The sequence below is a fragment of the Trichechus manatus genome, unplaced genomic scaffold (genome assembly GCF_000243295.1).
Source record: "Trichechus manatus latirostris isolate Lorelei unplaced genomic scaffold, TriManLat1.0 scaffold00128, whole genome shotgun sequence".
Classification (NCBI taxonomy): domain Eukaryota; kingdom Metazoa; phylum Chordata; class Mammalia; order Sirenia; family Trichechidae; genus Trichechus; species Trichechus manatus.
In genome coordinates this window covers 2,059,992-2,077,334 of record NW_004444064.1, presented here as the reverse complement: position 1 = coordinate 2,077,334, position 17,343 = coordinate 2,059,992, and the positions used below count along the sequence as shown (strand labels likewise).

Below are 17,343 nucleotides of genomic sequence, written 5' to 3'. Positions count from 1 at the left end.
CGGTGTGAGTGGTGGATGTGTGAGGAGTGTGTGGGGTGAACTGCGGTGTGAGTGGCGGATGTGTGAGGAGTGTGTGGGGTGAACTGCGGTGTGAGTGGCGGATGTGTGAGGAGTGTGTGAGGTGAACTGCGGTGTGAGTGGCGAATGTGTGAGGAGTGTGTGGGGTGAACTGCAGTTGGTGTGAGTGGCGGATGTGTGAGGAGTGTGGGGTGAACTGCAGTTGGTGTGAGTGGCGGATGTGTGAGGAGTGTGTGGGGTGAACTGCGGTGTGAGTGTTGGATGTGTGAGGAGTGTGTGGGGTGAACTGTGGTGTGAGGGCGGATGTGTGGGGTGAGCCACGGTGTGAGTGTTGGATGTGTGAGGAGTGTGTGGGGTGAACTGCGGTGTGAGGGTGGATGTGTGGGGTGAGCCACAGTGTGAGTGGTGGATGTGTGAGGAGTGTGTGGGGTGAACAGTGTGAGGGCAGATGTGGGTACCCGGTGGATGCTTTCTTGCAGGAGGAGCTGGCCGCAGCTCTGCATGCTCAGCGGTGCCTGCTGGAGGAGGAGAAGAGCTCAGCTCTGGACGGGGTTGGCACCGAGGTCGTGCTTGTGGAGCGCCGGCACCAGGCGGCCCCGCAGGAGCTTGGAGACGTGCAGGTGGCTGAGGCGCAGACACCACAGGAGGAGGCTGTGCAGGTGAGTGGTTTGGTTCTGTTCTGATGTTCAGTGAGGCTCTTGGACCTTAGTGGCCTTGGGTGGAGCCTGGGGGCACGTGGCCTCACAGGTGCTGCTGGTTGTGGCTCTTCCCTGGGTGGCTCCTGGGGCTTCTTCCCCCTGTGCTTTTGGCAGACTGGGGTGTGCAAACTTGCTGGCTCCCTGGTTGAAGAGCAACGCAGTTGAGAGGCAGAGCTCTCTGAGTCCCCTCTCTTCAGTCTGTTGGCTGTGCTGGCCACCAAGTCCTGTGTGGACCCATTGCAAGTGTCCCCAGCCTCACATGGCTCTGCCCCCCAGCTCATCCCTTGTTCTGCAGGTGGCTTGGGCTCTTTCTGAGGGGCCTGGCTGCTCTGTTTGGGCTTTCTGTTTTAGGGACGGGGTGGAGGGGAGCGCCCTGCCCTTGTCAGGAGGGCTGTGTGGGAGGCACAGAGCGGGTGGGCCTCTGCCGGGAAGTGGGCTTGGGCTGGGCATGTGGCCTCAGGTCCCTCCCACCTGAGCCCTGGAGCTGACGGCTCAGTCACTCGCAGCAACATGCAGAGAGGCCTGTGCCCACCCTGTGAGGAGGAGCATCCGGGGCACCGCATGAGGGTCTTGGGACACCCCACTATGTCACCTCCCCCTTTGGGTCACCTGCCTGTGGTGAGCAGGTGGGATTCGGTAGGAGGAAGACCCTGGTAGGTCTGCGGTCGCGCCCAGTGGTCGTGGCCCTGCTCCCCACTGCCCAGGCCTGGCGCTTCTCATCCCCTCGTCTGCTCTCCCAGGACTTGCAGACTTACCACCACGCGCTTGAGGCGTTCCAGTTTTCCTGCCTGTTCTAGTATCTGTGATAGAAATGGCTGTAAGTGTTCTGAAACCGTGGTTAGGTTCCTTGACGTCCCGTGTCTGTTCTTGTATTTGGGCTGTCGTCTGAGCGCTCGGGGGAGTAAACGTTTCTCAGTGGTACAGCTTGGTCTGGGGCACGAAGCTTCCATTTTATGTCATCCCTTCAGTTTGCTACTGAAGATGTGGACCTGGAGCCTCCTCATGGGATGTGTGTCGTGTAGCTGGGTTTCACAGGAAAAAAACAGTTGGCTGGAGGGAGGTGGGATATGCTGCTTCTGCCTCAGATCTAACTTTTATTGTGGGAAATTTCAACATATACAGAAATGGAATCATTTAGTAACCCCACGTACCCCGACCCAGGCCCTGGGGTACATGCCAACTGGGTTCATCGAGGTCTTCCCTCCCCCAAATTATTTGGAAGCAAATCCCAGACAGCTTGTGTCTTCATCTACAGATTCTTCAGTGTATATCTCTACAAGGTAAGGTTTCTTTTGCCCCCAGTAAAATAGAGCGTAGCACTGTAACTTAAAAAATGAACAATGATTCCTTGTTTCCATCAAATATTCAGTCCAAGCACAAGTCTCATTCCAGTTGTGTTGTTCAAGTCGGGGTCCAGAGAAGGCTGTGTGGGTTTTTATCACCTCCTGCCCTCCAGAGCCCCAGGCTCGACCAGGTCAGGTTCCCTGTCTTTGGTGAGAACACCTCCTGGGTAGGAGCCCCTCAGGCTTGTCCTACAAAGAGATTTTACGTAAAAGCATGGGCTTGCTGTTTCCCAAGATGTCAGGATTATTGTCCCTAGAATAGCAGGGGACACGCCGTGACTTCTCTGCGGCCGTGACTTATCTGGGTCACAAATACCTCTGCACCTGTTTGGAAGGCAGTGCTGTTTGTCAAAAGGGTATTAACATGCGCGGTGCGGGGTCAGGTTACTTTCCAGTGTACCGCCCTTTGGAGTTGGGTTGTGAGAAAAGTTTTCTGAAAACAGAAGCGTGATTTCTTCCTGATGGAAATGTGCGTTTCATAAAGAGATCCGTCTCCGTGTTGGAGGCTCTGAGCACACTTCTGGTGTGCAGATGCAAACTGTGTGGTGCGGTCAGTGTCGATTACTCAGGATGGTTTCATCTTTTCTTGGTTAAAAAACAAATCCACTGACAGAATAATTTTTGAAAATATTAAGTGAACCTATGGTCAGTTCAGATATAGTTTGACTATCTTTAAATCATTATCAGTTGAATATATTTTCTTTCTCTGGTATCTTTTTATGCAATGCTGCTTGTTTTATGTCTGCTCTAGACATATCTATTAACTTTTCTTGATGGTTAAAGTATATGAGACATTCATCATGTAATTCTGTGGATTCTTAGAAAACCTGAAATAACTTTCGGAAAACATCTTTTCTTACATTGACCTCACCATTTGGAACATGGCACATGAAGCAGAGTTTTCCTCGAGGCCGGGAATAGAAGTGCTTGTCAGGGAAGGAGACCGCACCGGAGGGAGGGGCAGGCCGCCTGGCAAAGCCTTTGAGTGGCAGAGCCAGGTGGAGGGGCGACTCGGGCCTCTGTCAGGTGATTCCGAGTCTGCCTGCCCAGCGTCAGAGTGTCGCTGACGGTCTTTTTGTCCTTGGTGCTGCCCTGAGGACCTTTCCAAGGCCCTAGTCTAGCAGAGGGGACGCTGGGCAGGACAGTCCTGCAAGCGCCTGCACCCCGTCTGGGTGGAAAGTTAAAGCCCTTTGCCCTGGCTGCAGGCGCACACGTGATGACCCTTTACGTCTGTGTCTTTCCAAAAGAGGTGGTTGTGGGACCCATGAGACAAAGTGCTCTGGTACGTGTAGTGCACTGGGATCCTTCCTTGTAAAGGGATGGAGAGAGGATCTGTAAAAGTGATCTGTACTGATTCTGAACTGGTTTGTAGAACCTGAAAGTATAATTTTAATGTTGTGCCATTTGAGCCCCTGTTAAGATCCAGGTGAGAATTCAGAACCTACATGGTGCTTTCAGCAGGGCAAGTTAACCTTCTCCATGTGGTGTATTGCTTTGAAATTATATAGAATAAAAGTGATTTTCAGTATCAGGAAGTTTCTATGTATCAAGTGAAACAGTCGCCACAGGTTACTTTAGAGAGTTACTTTAGACAGAGCTCTGTGTTGACTTTCTTCGTCCACATTAAAGTAGGGCCCCCAGCACGTGGGGAGGCTGAGGTGCAGCACGTGGCTTCCCTGGCCAAGCTGGGAGAGGACAGGCTGAGGCAGTGGCTCTGGAGTCAGGAGACTGAGCTGCTGAAGCGCCTGTTGGAAGTGTTACTGGAGCAGCAGACTACACAGCTAAAGGTGTTGGAATTAAGAACATCTGTTTTATTGCTGTCTTTTCTCACTTGCAAAGTAAAGAAGAGAGTTTTATTTTCAGTTGATACGGATATGCAAAATTAAAACAAAAAATAAATATTGTCATTGTCTTAGGAACTGAGATATATTTAGACAGCTTTTTTCATGCATTCTTTTGTTTAAACTTGTTGTTAGCACACTTCTTCTGCTAAGAAGTTGTAACCAAATACATTAGATCTGAGGAAAGTATGAGCCTTTGACTCCTCGCTGTGCTTTGTCCTGTGAATTAGCAGCAGCCACATCAAGGCTTTCTTTGCTTTAATGAGACTGTTTGCCTGGAAGTGATGACTGTGCAGGATGAGCGAGCACTCACAACATTACTTTTCATGAAGATTTTTACTCTGAGTTTGTTTATGTCTTAATAACAGCTTTGTCGAGATATAATTCGTATACCATAAAATTCACTTTTTTAAGGTGTACCATTCCGTGGTTTTTAGTATATCCATGGTGTTGTGCAACATCACCCGTATCTAATTCCAGAACATTTTTATCACCCCAGAAGGAAACCCTGTACCCATTAGCTGTCACTCCCCATTCTCCCTTTTTCTCCAGCCCCTAGCAACAACTAATTTGCTTTCTGTCTGGGTGGATTTGCCTCTTCTGGACACTTTGTATAAATGGATAAAATACGTGGCCTTTTGTGTCTGATTTCTTTCATTTAGCATGTTTTCAAGATTCATCCACGTTGTAGAATAAATCAGTGCTTGCTATTTGTTTTCTGTATGTCTCAAGTCTTCTTTGTTCCTCTTTTTGTTTTAATTCCTCTGTTGTTTATTTTACTATATATATTTTTTATTTTTTTAGTTCTTGTCCTGAAGACTATAATTAATATCTTCTAATAATCTGAATTAATACCAACTAAATTTCAGTAGTTTATAAACACTATTTTCCTATATGCCTCCATTCCCTCCTCCCTTCTTTGTGCTAATAGTGTCATTCAAAGTACGTCTTTATACATTTTATGCCTTTTGCTTTATGCAGTTGTCTTTTAAATCAGATAGGAGAAAACAATTACAAACAATAACTACATTTATACTGTCTTTTATATTTACCTATGTAGTTATGTTTATCAGCATTCTTTATTTCTTCATGTGGATTCAAATTATTGTCTAGTGTCCTTTCATTTCAGCCAGAAGGGACTCCCTTTCGTATTTCTTGTAGCCAGGTCTGCTAGTGATGAATTCTGTCAGGTTTTATTTATTTGGAAGTGTCCTTATTTCTCTTACCTGTTTGAAAGTTAGTTTTGCTAGATATAGAATTCTTGATTAATAGTCTTTCAGCACTTTGAATATGTCGTTCCACTGCTGTTAATTTTATTGAGGAACTCTTGTACATGATTAGTTGTTTCTCTCTTGCTGCTTTCAAGATTCTCTGTTTGTCTTTCAGCAGTTTGATTATGTGTCTAGGTGTGAATCTCTTTGAATTTATCCTGCTTGGAGTTTGTTGAGCTTCTTGTATATGTATTAATTTTTTTCATGAAATTCCAGAAGTTTTCAGCCATTATATCTTCAAATATTTTTTCTGCCATCTTCTCCTCCTGGGACTCCCATTATGCACGTGTTGGTACACTTGATGGTGTCCCAAAGTGTTTGAGGCTCTGTTCATTTTTCTTCATTCTGTTTTCTTTCTCTTTCTCAGACTGGGTAATCTTAGTTGATCTCTCTTCAAGTTGCTGATTCTTTCTCCTGCCTGCTCATATCTGCAGTTGAGCCCCTCAAGTGAATTTTTCATTTCAGTAATTATGCTTTTTAGCTCCAGAATTTCTATTTGGTTTCATTTTATAATTTGTATCTCTTTATTGATATTCTCTATTTGTTGAGACATTATTCTCCTGTTTTCTTTTAGCTCTTTGTCCATGGTTTCCTTTAGCTTCTTAACCATATTTAAGACAGTTAAAGTCTTTGTCTAGTAAATCCAATGTGTCTGCTTCCTTAGGGACATTTTCTGTTAATTCCTGAAAATGGACCATACTTTCTTCTTTGCATGCTTCATAATTTTTTGTTGAAAACTGGACATTTTGATTATTATAATGTGGTAATTCTGGCTATCAGATTTGCCTCCTCTGGTAGGTTTGTTGTTATCGTTGCTTGCTGTAGATGTTGTTTGTTTAGTGACTTTGCTGAACTAATTCTGTACAGTCTGTATTCTTTGTCATGTGTGGCCACTGAAGTCTCTGCTTGGCTAGCTTAATAGCGAGCAGTTAGAGATTTCCTTTAATGCTTTGAACCAGTAAATCTCCCACCTCTGCCAGTGGGCTCTTATGAGCATGTCGGGGCATGTCTTCAATGCTGTGGCAGGCAGTTTTACAACTCTGTCTTAGCCTTTACTTTCTACTTGCAGGGAGCCTCATGGTCAACTGGAAGTGAGACCTTAGTGCCTTCTCAGGTCTCTTCTGTGTATATGCACAGCCTTGCACGTGTCTGCGGCTTTCTAGATTCTCAAGAATATGTCAGGGTTTTCAAAACCCCCCAATGACCATCTCGTTCCCTAGTTTTTCTTTTTAAGTTTTTTGGTCAGCCTCTTGTTATTCCTGACTGTTATTACTACCTCAGGCAACTGCAGTGTTAAACAATTGCTGTTGATTGTTTTTGACAAATATCCTAGGATAGGATTGTTCACACAGAAGGAGCTCTGAGTCAGTTCAAATAAGGAAGAGCTATGAGAATAGAGCTTTTTAGCGAGCTGCCAGAAAGGTCAATGAGTGACAGTTCCCTGGGACTAGGGCTTTTGGGGAGCTCCAAATCCATTCTGCCTCCTCCAGTGGCTGTTAGGTTTTCATAGCTACCATAGTTGCAAGGCTGTTGATTTTCAAGGTTATCATAGAGATGGGGAAAAGGGAGATAGGATTAGGGCAAGTTAAAATGCCCCAAAGCTTGCTGCTCTTACGGAAATTCAGCCTTTTTTTCCCCCAATAAACACTTCTTGGAATGCTGCAAGCCTTCCTTAATCCAGAGCTCTGAGAAAGTTATGACAGTTTCTGCAGTGTTCTCATTGCATTTATGGAGGGCACAGGTTTCTGGAGGTCCTTACTCCATCGTTCCGGACTTGCTGCCTCTAGCTTTTTCAAACAAACTTTTTTCATTAATATAAGTTAATTCATTTAGGTAAACCTTTTTAAAAACTTTTTTTATTATTTAAGAAGAGTGTTTATCTTTTAAAACTGAAGGAACCTAGATTTCTAAATCATCTTGGATTTTCACATTTATGGTCTTCTGATGGTGAATTTCTTGAAGTGACCGTTTAAATTTACCGGAATCGCCATTGAGGAAAGGCAGGAAGCTGTTGTTTATCACACGAGGTTGTCGTCAGTACCGAGTTCCGTCTTCCTTAGTGTGTTGTCCGACACTTGGGTTTGTTGTACATTTATGATGAACCTACTTGAATGCCTGTTTGCTGTGGCTGATGGTCTCGGTTTGTTCAGTTGCCCATCTTGGCACAGTACAGGGACTCAGTATATATTGTCTGATGAACTAAATTCTAAGAAACAGCAGAGAAATGGAATAAGCATAATTTTCCAGCTTAATGGTATTTTTGTTATTAATGTACTTTGTACAGAGTGAGCTTGAAGAGAAAGCTGCTCTGCGTGAAGAGGAGGAGGTACGTGAACGTGACAGCGAGCAGGTCCAGTCTCCTCACGAGAAGGAGGAAGCGTCCCTGTCTCTGCAGCTCCAGGAGAAGGAGCACCACATTCAGCAGGTGCGTGCAAATGTGATTTTCCTTCACTGCTTTTAAAGATACGGATGTATCTTCTACTAGTTTTAGAAGAAGTCCACTATATATATATATCTTTCAGAGCTGTAAGTATTACAGGCCTTTGCCAAAGATGTAGCAGTCTGCTACTTTCTTTCTCTGACTTCATCTTCTTTCAGGATCATTGGATTCAAGCTTAGGAATAAAATAATCAGAGTTTTAGTTTGCTTGTGAATGACTGTCAGGCACTGTGCTAATCAGCAGGTATAGAATTTTCTTCTTTAACAGCCTCTCCTCCCTATTGTACAGGTGCTTCAGAACACTGAGGCCCTAGAGAGGGTCCATGAATTTGCCAAAAGTCCACGGCTACCAGGTGGCAGAGCCAGATGTGTCTGGCTTTAAACACTGCACATGGGTGTGTCAGACCTAATTTAATAGGCTATAAAAATTATAATCCCAATGATCAGGGAAGTGTGTGTCTACAGTGGTAAGTGATCAGCATTAGGTCAAAGCGCATGCTCCTAGCTGCAGAAGCCTCTCCTGCCCTGGAAGCCAGGCTGGGCACCGTCTGAGACCACTTTCAGCTGGGAGAATGAAGGGGAGCTGTGGAGCGAGGGGGAAAGTGTGCCAGGCCTGAGAGTTAGAGGCCATGCTACCCTAACCTGGTGGGGATTTCACGAGGGAGAGAGGGCCTCTCATGGTGTTTCTCAAATGTTTTCTTCAAAGTATCAGGCATTTCTGCTGTGAGACAATGTATGAACTTCTGAAAAACCTCTTATTCTGTAAAATCACATACTAAAAACAATATGGGTCATGGGCAAAATAAGGTTAGAGGTACACCATTCAAAACCTATGCAGCTTTATAACTCAAGTACCAACAAAAACAATAACAGTCCTAATAGAGATATTAGCACAGTTAAAAAGAAACATTAAATTCTTAATTAACTTGTAAAATAAATATAGGTAATTAGCTTTAAAAGGGACAAATGATGGCTTGCTGGAAGGAGGTATAATAATGGGTGACTCTTAAGGAGAAAAGGCAGACTGCACAAAAATGGGACAAGGCCCATGGTTAACGCTTGGAGATTGAGCCTTGTGAAGATGGTGCCCACCCCAGAGGACCTACTTGGGGAGTGGGCCTTGGGCCTGGAGCTCTTCCTGCTTCCACTGCGTTCAGAAAGCTGAGCTTTCCGTGGCTCTCACCTGATTGCCCAGAGCATGGATGTGCAGGAGGGAACCCTCCCCCAGGAGCCCCTGGGGAGCTCTAACATCATTCCCCCGTTTGCCAGAACCTGCGATGTGCGCTATGGTCAGACGGGGTCCATAACTGCAGAGAAGAATGAACACTGGTTTAGGCAAACCAGGCTCTTTAAATAAAAAACTCTCTTAGTTTGAAATAATCATACAAGTTCCTTTAAAATGTACTGTGTTCAGTTAAAAGAACATGAAAGAAGTCATTGTGGCCCACCATCCTCTTTAAGTACCGTGAAACACCCCTGAGTGTCACTCTTCGATCTCATACCCCTCCTTCCCTGACACAGGTTAAGTTTTTAATCCACATGGAAGTGTTTGAGGTTGAGGAGTTGATTAAATTTTTTCCCATGTGGATTAACCAAGACCCCTGTATTGAGTCCGTCCTCTGCAGCTCTCAGTGCTCAGTTGATCCGTGGGTCATGGATCACACTCTCATGCATGTGTGAGTGCTCTCTGGCCATTCTCTTATCTTCCTTTGTTCAGTTTGTCTATCCCTATTCAAATAACCATGCAGTCCAAATGGCCCTAAGTCTTGATGTTTTGTGGCGAAGTTGCCCATACTTGTTTTTCATGAGGTTGTTGCAATTGCTGGCCATTTACTTTTTTATATAAATGTTAGGATCAGCTTGTTAAATTCCCCAAGAATCCCTGCTGATATTTTTGTTGAAATTGTTTTGGATCTATAGATTCCTTTGGGGGGAACTAACATCTTTAGAATATTGGGCCTTCTATCTCTTTTTACTTAAGTCTTCGTTAATTTCTGTCAGCTTTATAATTTTCTTCATGACGGTAGTATCTTTTCTTAGATTTTTATTTAAGTACTTGACATTTTTACTTTCTATTGAATTGTACTTTCAAGCTGATTATTATTGGAATATAGAAATGCAGCTGACTTTTGTGTACTGGCCTTAATGGGAATGCTTTCAAAACTCTACTGTTAAGAAATACTGAGAAAATTGTATTTTTTTTTTTTTTTAAGGTTAAGGAAGCTTCCTTCTCTGACTTATTTGTGAGGGATTGTTATCATGAATAGATATAAATTTTATTTGCTTTTTCTGCATTTATTGATATTAATGTTTTTATCATTTAATCTGTTAATGTGGTGAATCACATTGATTTTTCTAATATTGAAACAACTTATCTTTGAGATGAAATCCAGTTTGGACATACTTTTCATGTATTGCTAGATTTGATTTGCTAATATTCTATTTAAAACTTTGCATCTGTGTTTTTCAGTGTGATTGACCTGTAATTTCCTTTTTTTTTTTTTTTGACAGTCCAGCCTCATAAAAGAAATGAGGAGTATCCCTATCCCCATCCTTTTTGTACTCTATGCAGGAATTTGTATAATGTCTGTTCCTTGAATGTTTAACAGAAACATTTAAAGTGAAGGCTCTCTGGGCTTAAAGTTTTCTTTGCTGGAAGATTTTAAAGTACCAATTAAATTTTTTAAATGTTAATAGGACTGTTTACGTTTTCTATTTCTTCTTTACTCAGTTTTGTTAAGTTGTTTATTTTGCTTCTTTTTTTCTTGAGCAGTTTTGCTAGAGGTTTATCTATATTATTAGTCTCCCCCCCCACCCCAATTACCAAGTTTTAGCATTTTGGTACATGCTGCTGTATTTTTAATATTTTTTATTTTCTTTGGGTTTATTCTGCTCTCCTTTAACTTGTAAAATTGGATGCTTAGCTGTTTAATTTTAAACATATATTTTTTAATGTGTATGCACTTAATGCTGTAAGTTTTCCTTTAAGTAATTCTTTAGATGCAGATCATATTTTCATCATTAATTTTTTATCCCATGTGTGTTTCAGAAATATATTTTTCAAGCTTGAGTTTTTTCTTTACTCTTTCATTAATTTCTAATCTCATTGATTCTGGTTAGAGAAGGGGTGCTGTCTGATACCGAGTTTTTTAAATTTTCATGGTCAGTGTTCCTAAATGTTCTGTGTGTGTATGAAAAACAGTAGGGCTTCCTCCAGTTGTTATATGATGCTTTATCTATGCACTTTCTCTCACACTTGTTACTTGTACTGTTCAAATCTTTAATATTCTTCTTTAAATCTACCTGCTTGATGAGTTGCTGGTGGCAGGGGTTAAGATCTAGCACTACAATGTTGAATTTGTCAGTTTATCTTGTAGCTCTGTCAGCTTTTTATTCCATTTATCTTGGAGCTATCTATTTGGTACATTCAACTTTATGATTATCATACCCTCCTGGTGAGGTAAACCTGTTATTGTTACGTGCTCCATGTGAGTCCTTGAATAAAGGAAGTTCGTCCCAGTGTAATGTTGTCTAAATGTGCTGTAGCTTCTCCATTTTGAGTCCATCCTTCTTGGTCAGATGCTTTTGGGCTCCTCCTCAACGATGTTGAACTAGAGGCCTCCAGCACATGAAGCTTGTAGGCAGCCATGGCTGGGGAGAGGCATCCCCACCAAGTGCATGCGTGGTGATGCTCGGTCACGTCTTCTTTGCTCTTTCATCTTCTGTGAGGATGAGGCCTGTGTTCATGTCAGTAAATGCAACCAATTCAGAGAAATCTGCCACTGGTGAGTAGATTGAGGTAGAGACACTTGGATTACGGGGCTGAGGTTGCTCTCTTGCTCGGAAGAGACACTTGTCACTCTAAGCTGCACGACGTTACCACCAGGGTTGGTGGCTGCTTCCCAGTGAGGTCCTGGGGACCCCGTGGTAGCAGGTGACACTGGGACAGTTGATGCCACCTGCCCGCCTGGCCCACACTATGAAGACACCTAAGGTGTTGGCTTATTTTTGTTTTCACAGAGAAGTATGTAAGAAGGATGTTTGCCTGCCTGGCAGCTAGTTTTTATTCTGAATGACCAGATGTAGGGATTTTATTTTAAGTTATTATTAGTGAGAATAATCTCTGGTGAATATGCTCCTCTCTCCCCCTCAGCGTCAAGGCTGGGATGGAGTTATTTAAGTATTTTTTTTTTTTGTAGGTGATGAATAATGGAGGAAAAACTGTATTAATAATTTTCACCTTTAATCACCACGTTATTAATCTTTTGCCATATTTTTGTTAAACATAATCATGGAAGTTCATTACAGCAATTTATTTAAATTGTTTTAACTAAAACTCAAATATTTTTTCTCAATAGCTGAAAGATCAGATTACATCCTTAAGTAACGAGATCGAAGAATGTCATTCTGCACTTGAGAAACTACAGCAAAGATGTGAACGAGAAAACCAGGAAGGCGCAAATCTCATATCTGTGTTGAAGTCCGATATTGATTTATCTTACAATGAAAGGTCAGTGCCTCCACACCTCGTCACCAGTGGCGCCATCACTGCTGCTGCGCCCAGGCTGGCTTCTGGTGTCTGCTGGGCAGTGTGTATGCAGTTTTGGTTTTTCTGCTCCACTCACTCCTGGGCCTTTTAACATAGGAAAAAAAGTACTAAATAGTGTACCAAGACCTGTGCACTTAACCACCTAGCTTTGCCTAATCTTAACATTTTACCAAATTAAAAAAAAATTATCCTCTTGTTGAAGCCCTTGCTGTTTACTTCTCAGTCCCACTCACCTCCTGCCCTCCCCAGAGGCCGATCCACCAACTTCATCGATGTCTAATAGTTCCATAATGTGATTTCATCCTCACTACATAGATGGGGGTCTAGTAACATCTATTTTAAAGTCTATTTGTCTGGTATTAGTGTAGCCACTCCAGCTTTCTTGTGGTTGCTCTTTGCATGTTATTTCTTTTTTCATGCATTTACTTTCAATCTGTTTGTATCTTTGAATCTGAAGTGTGTCTCCTTGTAGGCAGCGTATAGTTGGATCTTTTTTTTTTTTTAATCCAGTCTGAAAATCTCTGCTTTTTGAATGGATTGGTTAATCTGCTCCCATTGATTGTTTTTATTGAGATGGTTGGACTATGCCTAACATTTTACTTCGTTCTGTGTGTCTCATGGATTTTTTGTTTCTCCATTTGTCCTTACTGCTTTCTTTTAAATTAAAGGAATATTTTCTAATGTAGCCTTTGAAATTCTTAGGATTTTTTCACTATGTTTCTTGAGGTTTTTTTTTAATTTTTTTAATTTTAGTGTTTGCTTTAGGGCTTACCATATATGTCTAAACTCATCAGAATCTGCTTAAGATTTATGCTAGCTTAATTCCAGTGATACATAGAAATGTTATTCCTATATGGCTCTACTCACTTTCTCCCCTTTTTGTGGTATTACTGTTATATTTTTTTAATCTATCAATGTTACAAACTCAGCAATATGTTGCTCTAATTATTGCTTTACTGTCTATAGTTGTTTCCTTAGCCCAGTGTGGCTTTGTTCCCTCTTACCTTCTTTGTGCTGTTATTGGCACGTATATTATCTAATATTACAATTCTGTGTTATAGGCTCAACAGTACATCATAGACATATAATTGCTTTTAAATCGATTTTGAGAGATAACTTGTTGGATGTGGGATTCTTGGTTGACAGTTTTTCCCTTGAGCACTTTGAATGTGTCATTCCACTGCCTCTAGCCTTCGTTGTTTCCGCTGAGAAGTCAGCTGTTAATCTTACTGAGTGCCCTTATAAGTGATGAGTTGTTTTTCTCTTGCTGCTTTCCATATTTTCTCCTTGTTTTTGAGTTTCAGCGTTTTTACTATGATGTGTCTGTTTGTGACTCTTCCTACATTTATCCTATTTGGAGTTCATTGAGCTTCTTGGATATATAAGTTACTGTTTTTCAATAAATCTGTGAAGTTTTCAGTCATTATTTCTTTGAATCCTTTTTCTTTTTATTTCTCTCTCCCCTCTCCTTCTGGTACTCCCAATGTTCTCATATGTTGGTGCACTTACTGGTGTCGCAGACTTTCTGATACTCTTTATTTTTCTTCATTTTTTTTTTTCCTTTTTGTTCTTTGGCTTGCATAATCTCTGTTGTTCTGTCTTCAGGTTCACAAGTTATTTTTCTGCCAACTCAAATCTACCGTTGAATTCTGTGCTAGTATTTTATTTTCCAACTCCAGAATCTTCATTTTTTCCCATAACTTCTATATCTTTATTGATATTCTTCATTTAATGTGATATTATCATACTTTCCTTACTTCTGTAATTATGGTTTCTGTTAGTTTTGTGAACATGTTTATAATGGTACCTTAACTTTTTTTTTTTTAAATCTGATATCTGATCGATGTAAAAGACAGTTTCAGTTGTCTGCTTTTTTTTCAGTATATGGATGATACTTTCCTGTTTCTTTGCGTATCTCATAATTTTTAGTTGTAAACTGAACGTTTTAGGTAATGTATTGCAGTGACTTTGCGTACTGGTTCCTCCCCTCCTGGGGCTTGTTATTGCTACTTGCTGTTTAGTTTTAGTGACTGGCTGGATTATTTTAGTGAATTCAGGCCACTCCCGTGGATTTCTAAGATCAGTGTTTGATATTTATTCTGACCTTCGGAAGGCTCTCCTCAGCTGTTTTATTCCCTGGTTCTCTCCTGCACACTACTAGCCTACAGTCTCCACTTTGTCTTCACTAAGTCCATGAATCTCCTCCCATATGTATTTCATCACAGCTTCCACTGTTCTTGAAAGTGCCCTTAGGCTGGAACTTCTCTAGGCTCAGTTGCAGATAAAGTCACTTCTTTTGGGAAGAGATTAGGAGCAATCCGTTTTTCAGCCTGCTTCCCACACTGGCCACCAGGGAAAATCTCAGAGCCAGGGCTCTGGACCTGGACATAGGGACAGTGTAAGCTTCTGAGTATCACCCCCTACTCTAAGAGCTGAGCCCTCAGTGGAGGGAAGGCAGCATCCTGTGGTCCTCTGGCTTGCCTCTCCTGGTACAGAACCCATGTCTCATGATCTGGGTGAGGGCGATCAAGGCCCTAGTATTCTCAGTGTGCTCCTTGAGCCCCCACCTCTTGGATGCATTCACCTAGGACTTGGCCTCAGCAACAGGCAGCGGAAGGGCAGGATGAGAAATGTGGGCATCCTGCATCACCCAGGCGGAAGCCCTCTGGCCGGGAGCTGGAGAGAGAGGAACCCGTGTTTGGCTGCGGCTATTTGGAGAGGAGTCTTCTTCTCACTGAGCTGGAAGGGGAAGGGAGGGAGTGGTGTTGGTTCAAATACCATAGAGTCTTACCTTTCTTATCGAATTTTTGTAGGTATTCTTGAATAGGTGTTTCTTCATCTGCTTCTGCCCTTAGGACCATTTCCAGAGGTTTTATATGGCTGGGTTTTTTTTTTTTATTGTTAATCATTTTTCCCTGTTTCCTGGGGAGCAGGTCTGTGGAACCCCTTGCGCTGTGGTGCTGAAGGTTGTCTGCCCGTGCATCAGAGCATGCATGGCCTGTGTCTCCAGCGGTGTCTCGTGATCACTCCCACCACACCTGCCTGCGCTGTGCGTCCGCAGCCAGCACCCACTTTGATTGGCGTTGTCCCCTGAGTCTTCGTGTCCTCCCCCTCAGGAACGCGCTCCAGGATGCCCTCAGAAGGCTGCTGAGCTTGTTTGGAGAGACGCTGAGGGCTGCGGTTGCCATGAGGAGTCAGATCAGTGAGCGTGTGGGGCTCTGTTTGGACGATGTGGGGGCCACTGATACAGAGAGCCTGCCCGAAGTGTGGCCAAGCGTTGAGGTCCTGTGTGCAGGTGATTGCACAGGTGAGCATGCAGGTGAGCACCCGGCGCCTTCTCCTGTTGGTTTCTTCTGATCGTCTGAGTGGCTGCGTTTGGAGTTCACTGTGGGACAAAGGTCACCTAAGTGGTTAATCGCTTGTTTGGCTCAAAGGAGGGGCATGTGTGTGAGGCAGGAATGCTTCTTTCCTAGGTGAGCATTGTGTGGCCTTCTGAGAAGGGCCCCAGAGAGCTGGTGCTGTCGGGTGCCTGTGAGTCTTGCGGGGACCTATGCCTGCAGCTTTCCGGCCCCTTTAGGGTGCTGCAGACCAGCTGAGAAGCAGGGGCTGCCGGGACTGCTCCCTGGGGGCATGGGCTGGGGTGCTGTGGGCGGCCTTGGGCGGGCTGTTGGTGGGAGGAAGCTGTTGCCGGGGCTACTTCAGGGGCTGGCCTGGAACAGCATTGTGGCCGTGACGAGAACTGCTGTCTCCTCATCTCCCCCTGCTGACCACACTGGAGGAAATCATTCTTTAAGGACATCCAAGGCTCAGGAATAGTGGAGGCTTCCCAGCTCCTGTGCAGTGTTCCTTCCTGATGGGCAATCGTTCTTAGATTCTCTGTGCCCTGATTAATGTGGTTTGCTTATCACCTTGAAGCTGCTTTTGGGGGTTGGCTCGCTCACTGTGCAGTGTGTGCAGTGCTCTGGGTGTGGTCTTTCTGCAGCCCCCACACTGGATGAGGCCCTGCCTGGGTTCAGCACAGCTCCGCTAGAGCCTGACGGGACGCCGCCCGAGTCTGCGGAGGCATCGGCTGCGGCCGAGATCAGCAGTCATGTGTGCGAGAGCTTCTTTATGAGCCCAGAGGCCACGCTGGAGTACGAGCAGCCGGTCAGGAAGGTCTACCAGAGCCTCCGAGTGGCCGTGAACAGTCTCCTAGAGATGGCCCTGGACTCCAGCAGACAGGTAAGGTGCTGCGTGGAGGGGCCTCCCTACACAGTGTTGTCTGAACATGGGCGAGTCTGCCTCCAGAGGGGGTCGCAGACAAGGTGCAGGCTCTGTTGGCATCGTGTCTGGCCTGGGCCCCAGGCTGGGGGTGGTCAGCACGTGCTTCCAGGGTGGGGTTCCCTTCCACCCCTCCGCCGCCGACATCTGGGGGCAGAGACTCTGCTGACGTTTCCAGGGCTCATCAGCCTTCCACTGCTAACATTGCTTTTACACACATTTTCCTTCAGGAGGAGGTAGGCTTCCTAGGAATGACAGACGAATCTTGGTTTGTTTAATTGAGGTAATACATAAATCAGCTCCATGCTCTGTTGCAGTTTCACACTGAGTGTCTTTACCTTTAGAAATTGTCACTGTGGGATTTGATTTTGTTAACCTTTCTGGAATATTTTCGACAATTAGGAAAGAAGTTGAGTAAGAATTTGTGCAGAGTGATGAAGTAAGCAGGAGAGCCTTTTCTCTGGAGTCAGGCCAGGGAGAGGTAGCCGTGTCTCCGGGAGGCGCTGTTGTCTGGTCTGCAGAAGCCCTGGCGGGTTTTCCCTCTGTGGCGGAGTCAGCGCAGCCCGCTGCGGGTTGCGGTTTTGAAATTGAGGTTTCTTTGCCTTGTTTCCTCCCACTGCCTTCCCTGCACCATTTCCCCTTCGTGCCCTCCTCTCCTCTGCTCACCCCATTCTCGCCTCAGAACTCGGGCATCCACAGCACCCAGATGTGCTAATGTCGTGACACTGGAGCGCCCCTTGCCCCGTGTGCTCGGGGGGCTGAGTGAGGGTGGACTTGTCCTGGACATGAGCTGCTGTCAGCCTGCTCTGTTCATACAAACTGCCCCGTGCAGCGCGAGCCCCCCAGGGAGGTGGCTGCACAGACGTGGGGAACGTGAGGGGATGCGGGATATGGCAAGAGAGGGGGCCGCAGAGGGGTGCAGGG

At 44.4% G+C, this 17,343-nt stretch overlaps 1 protein-coding gene across 1 annotated transcript in view; it reads left to right on the top strand.

The window, feature by feature from the left end:
- Positions 1 to 17,343, top strand: part of PCNT (pericentrin) — a 126,854-nt gene that overhangs the window by 20,159 nt on the left and 89,352 nt on the right. Inside the window, exons 7-11 of the mRNA XM_023739100.1 lie at positions 498 to 677; positions 7,456 to 7,596; positions 11,969 to 12,120; positions 15,276 to 15,478; positions 16,142 to 16,380. Coding sequence (XP_023594868.1) covers positions 498 to 677; positions 7,456 to 7,596; positions 11,969 to 12,120; positions 15,276 to 15,478; positions 16,142 to 16,380 — 915 coding nt within the window. The remainder of the gene's footprint in view (positions 1 to 497; positions 678 to 7,455; positions 7,597 to 11,968; positions 12,121 to 15,275; positions 15,479 to 16,141; positions 16,381 to 17,343) is intronic.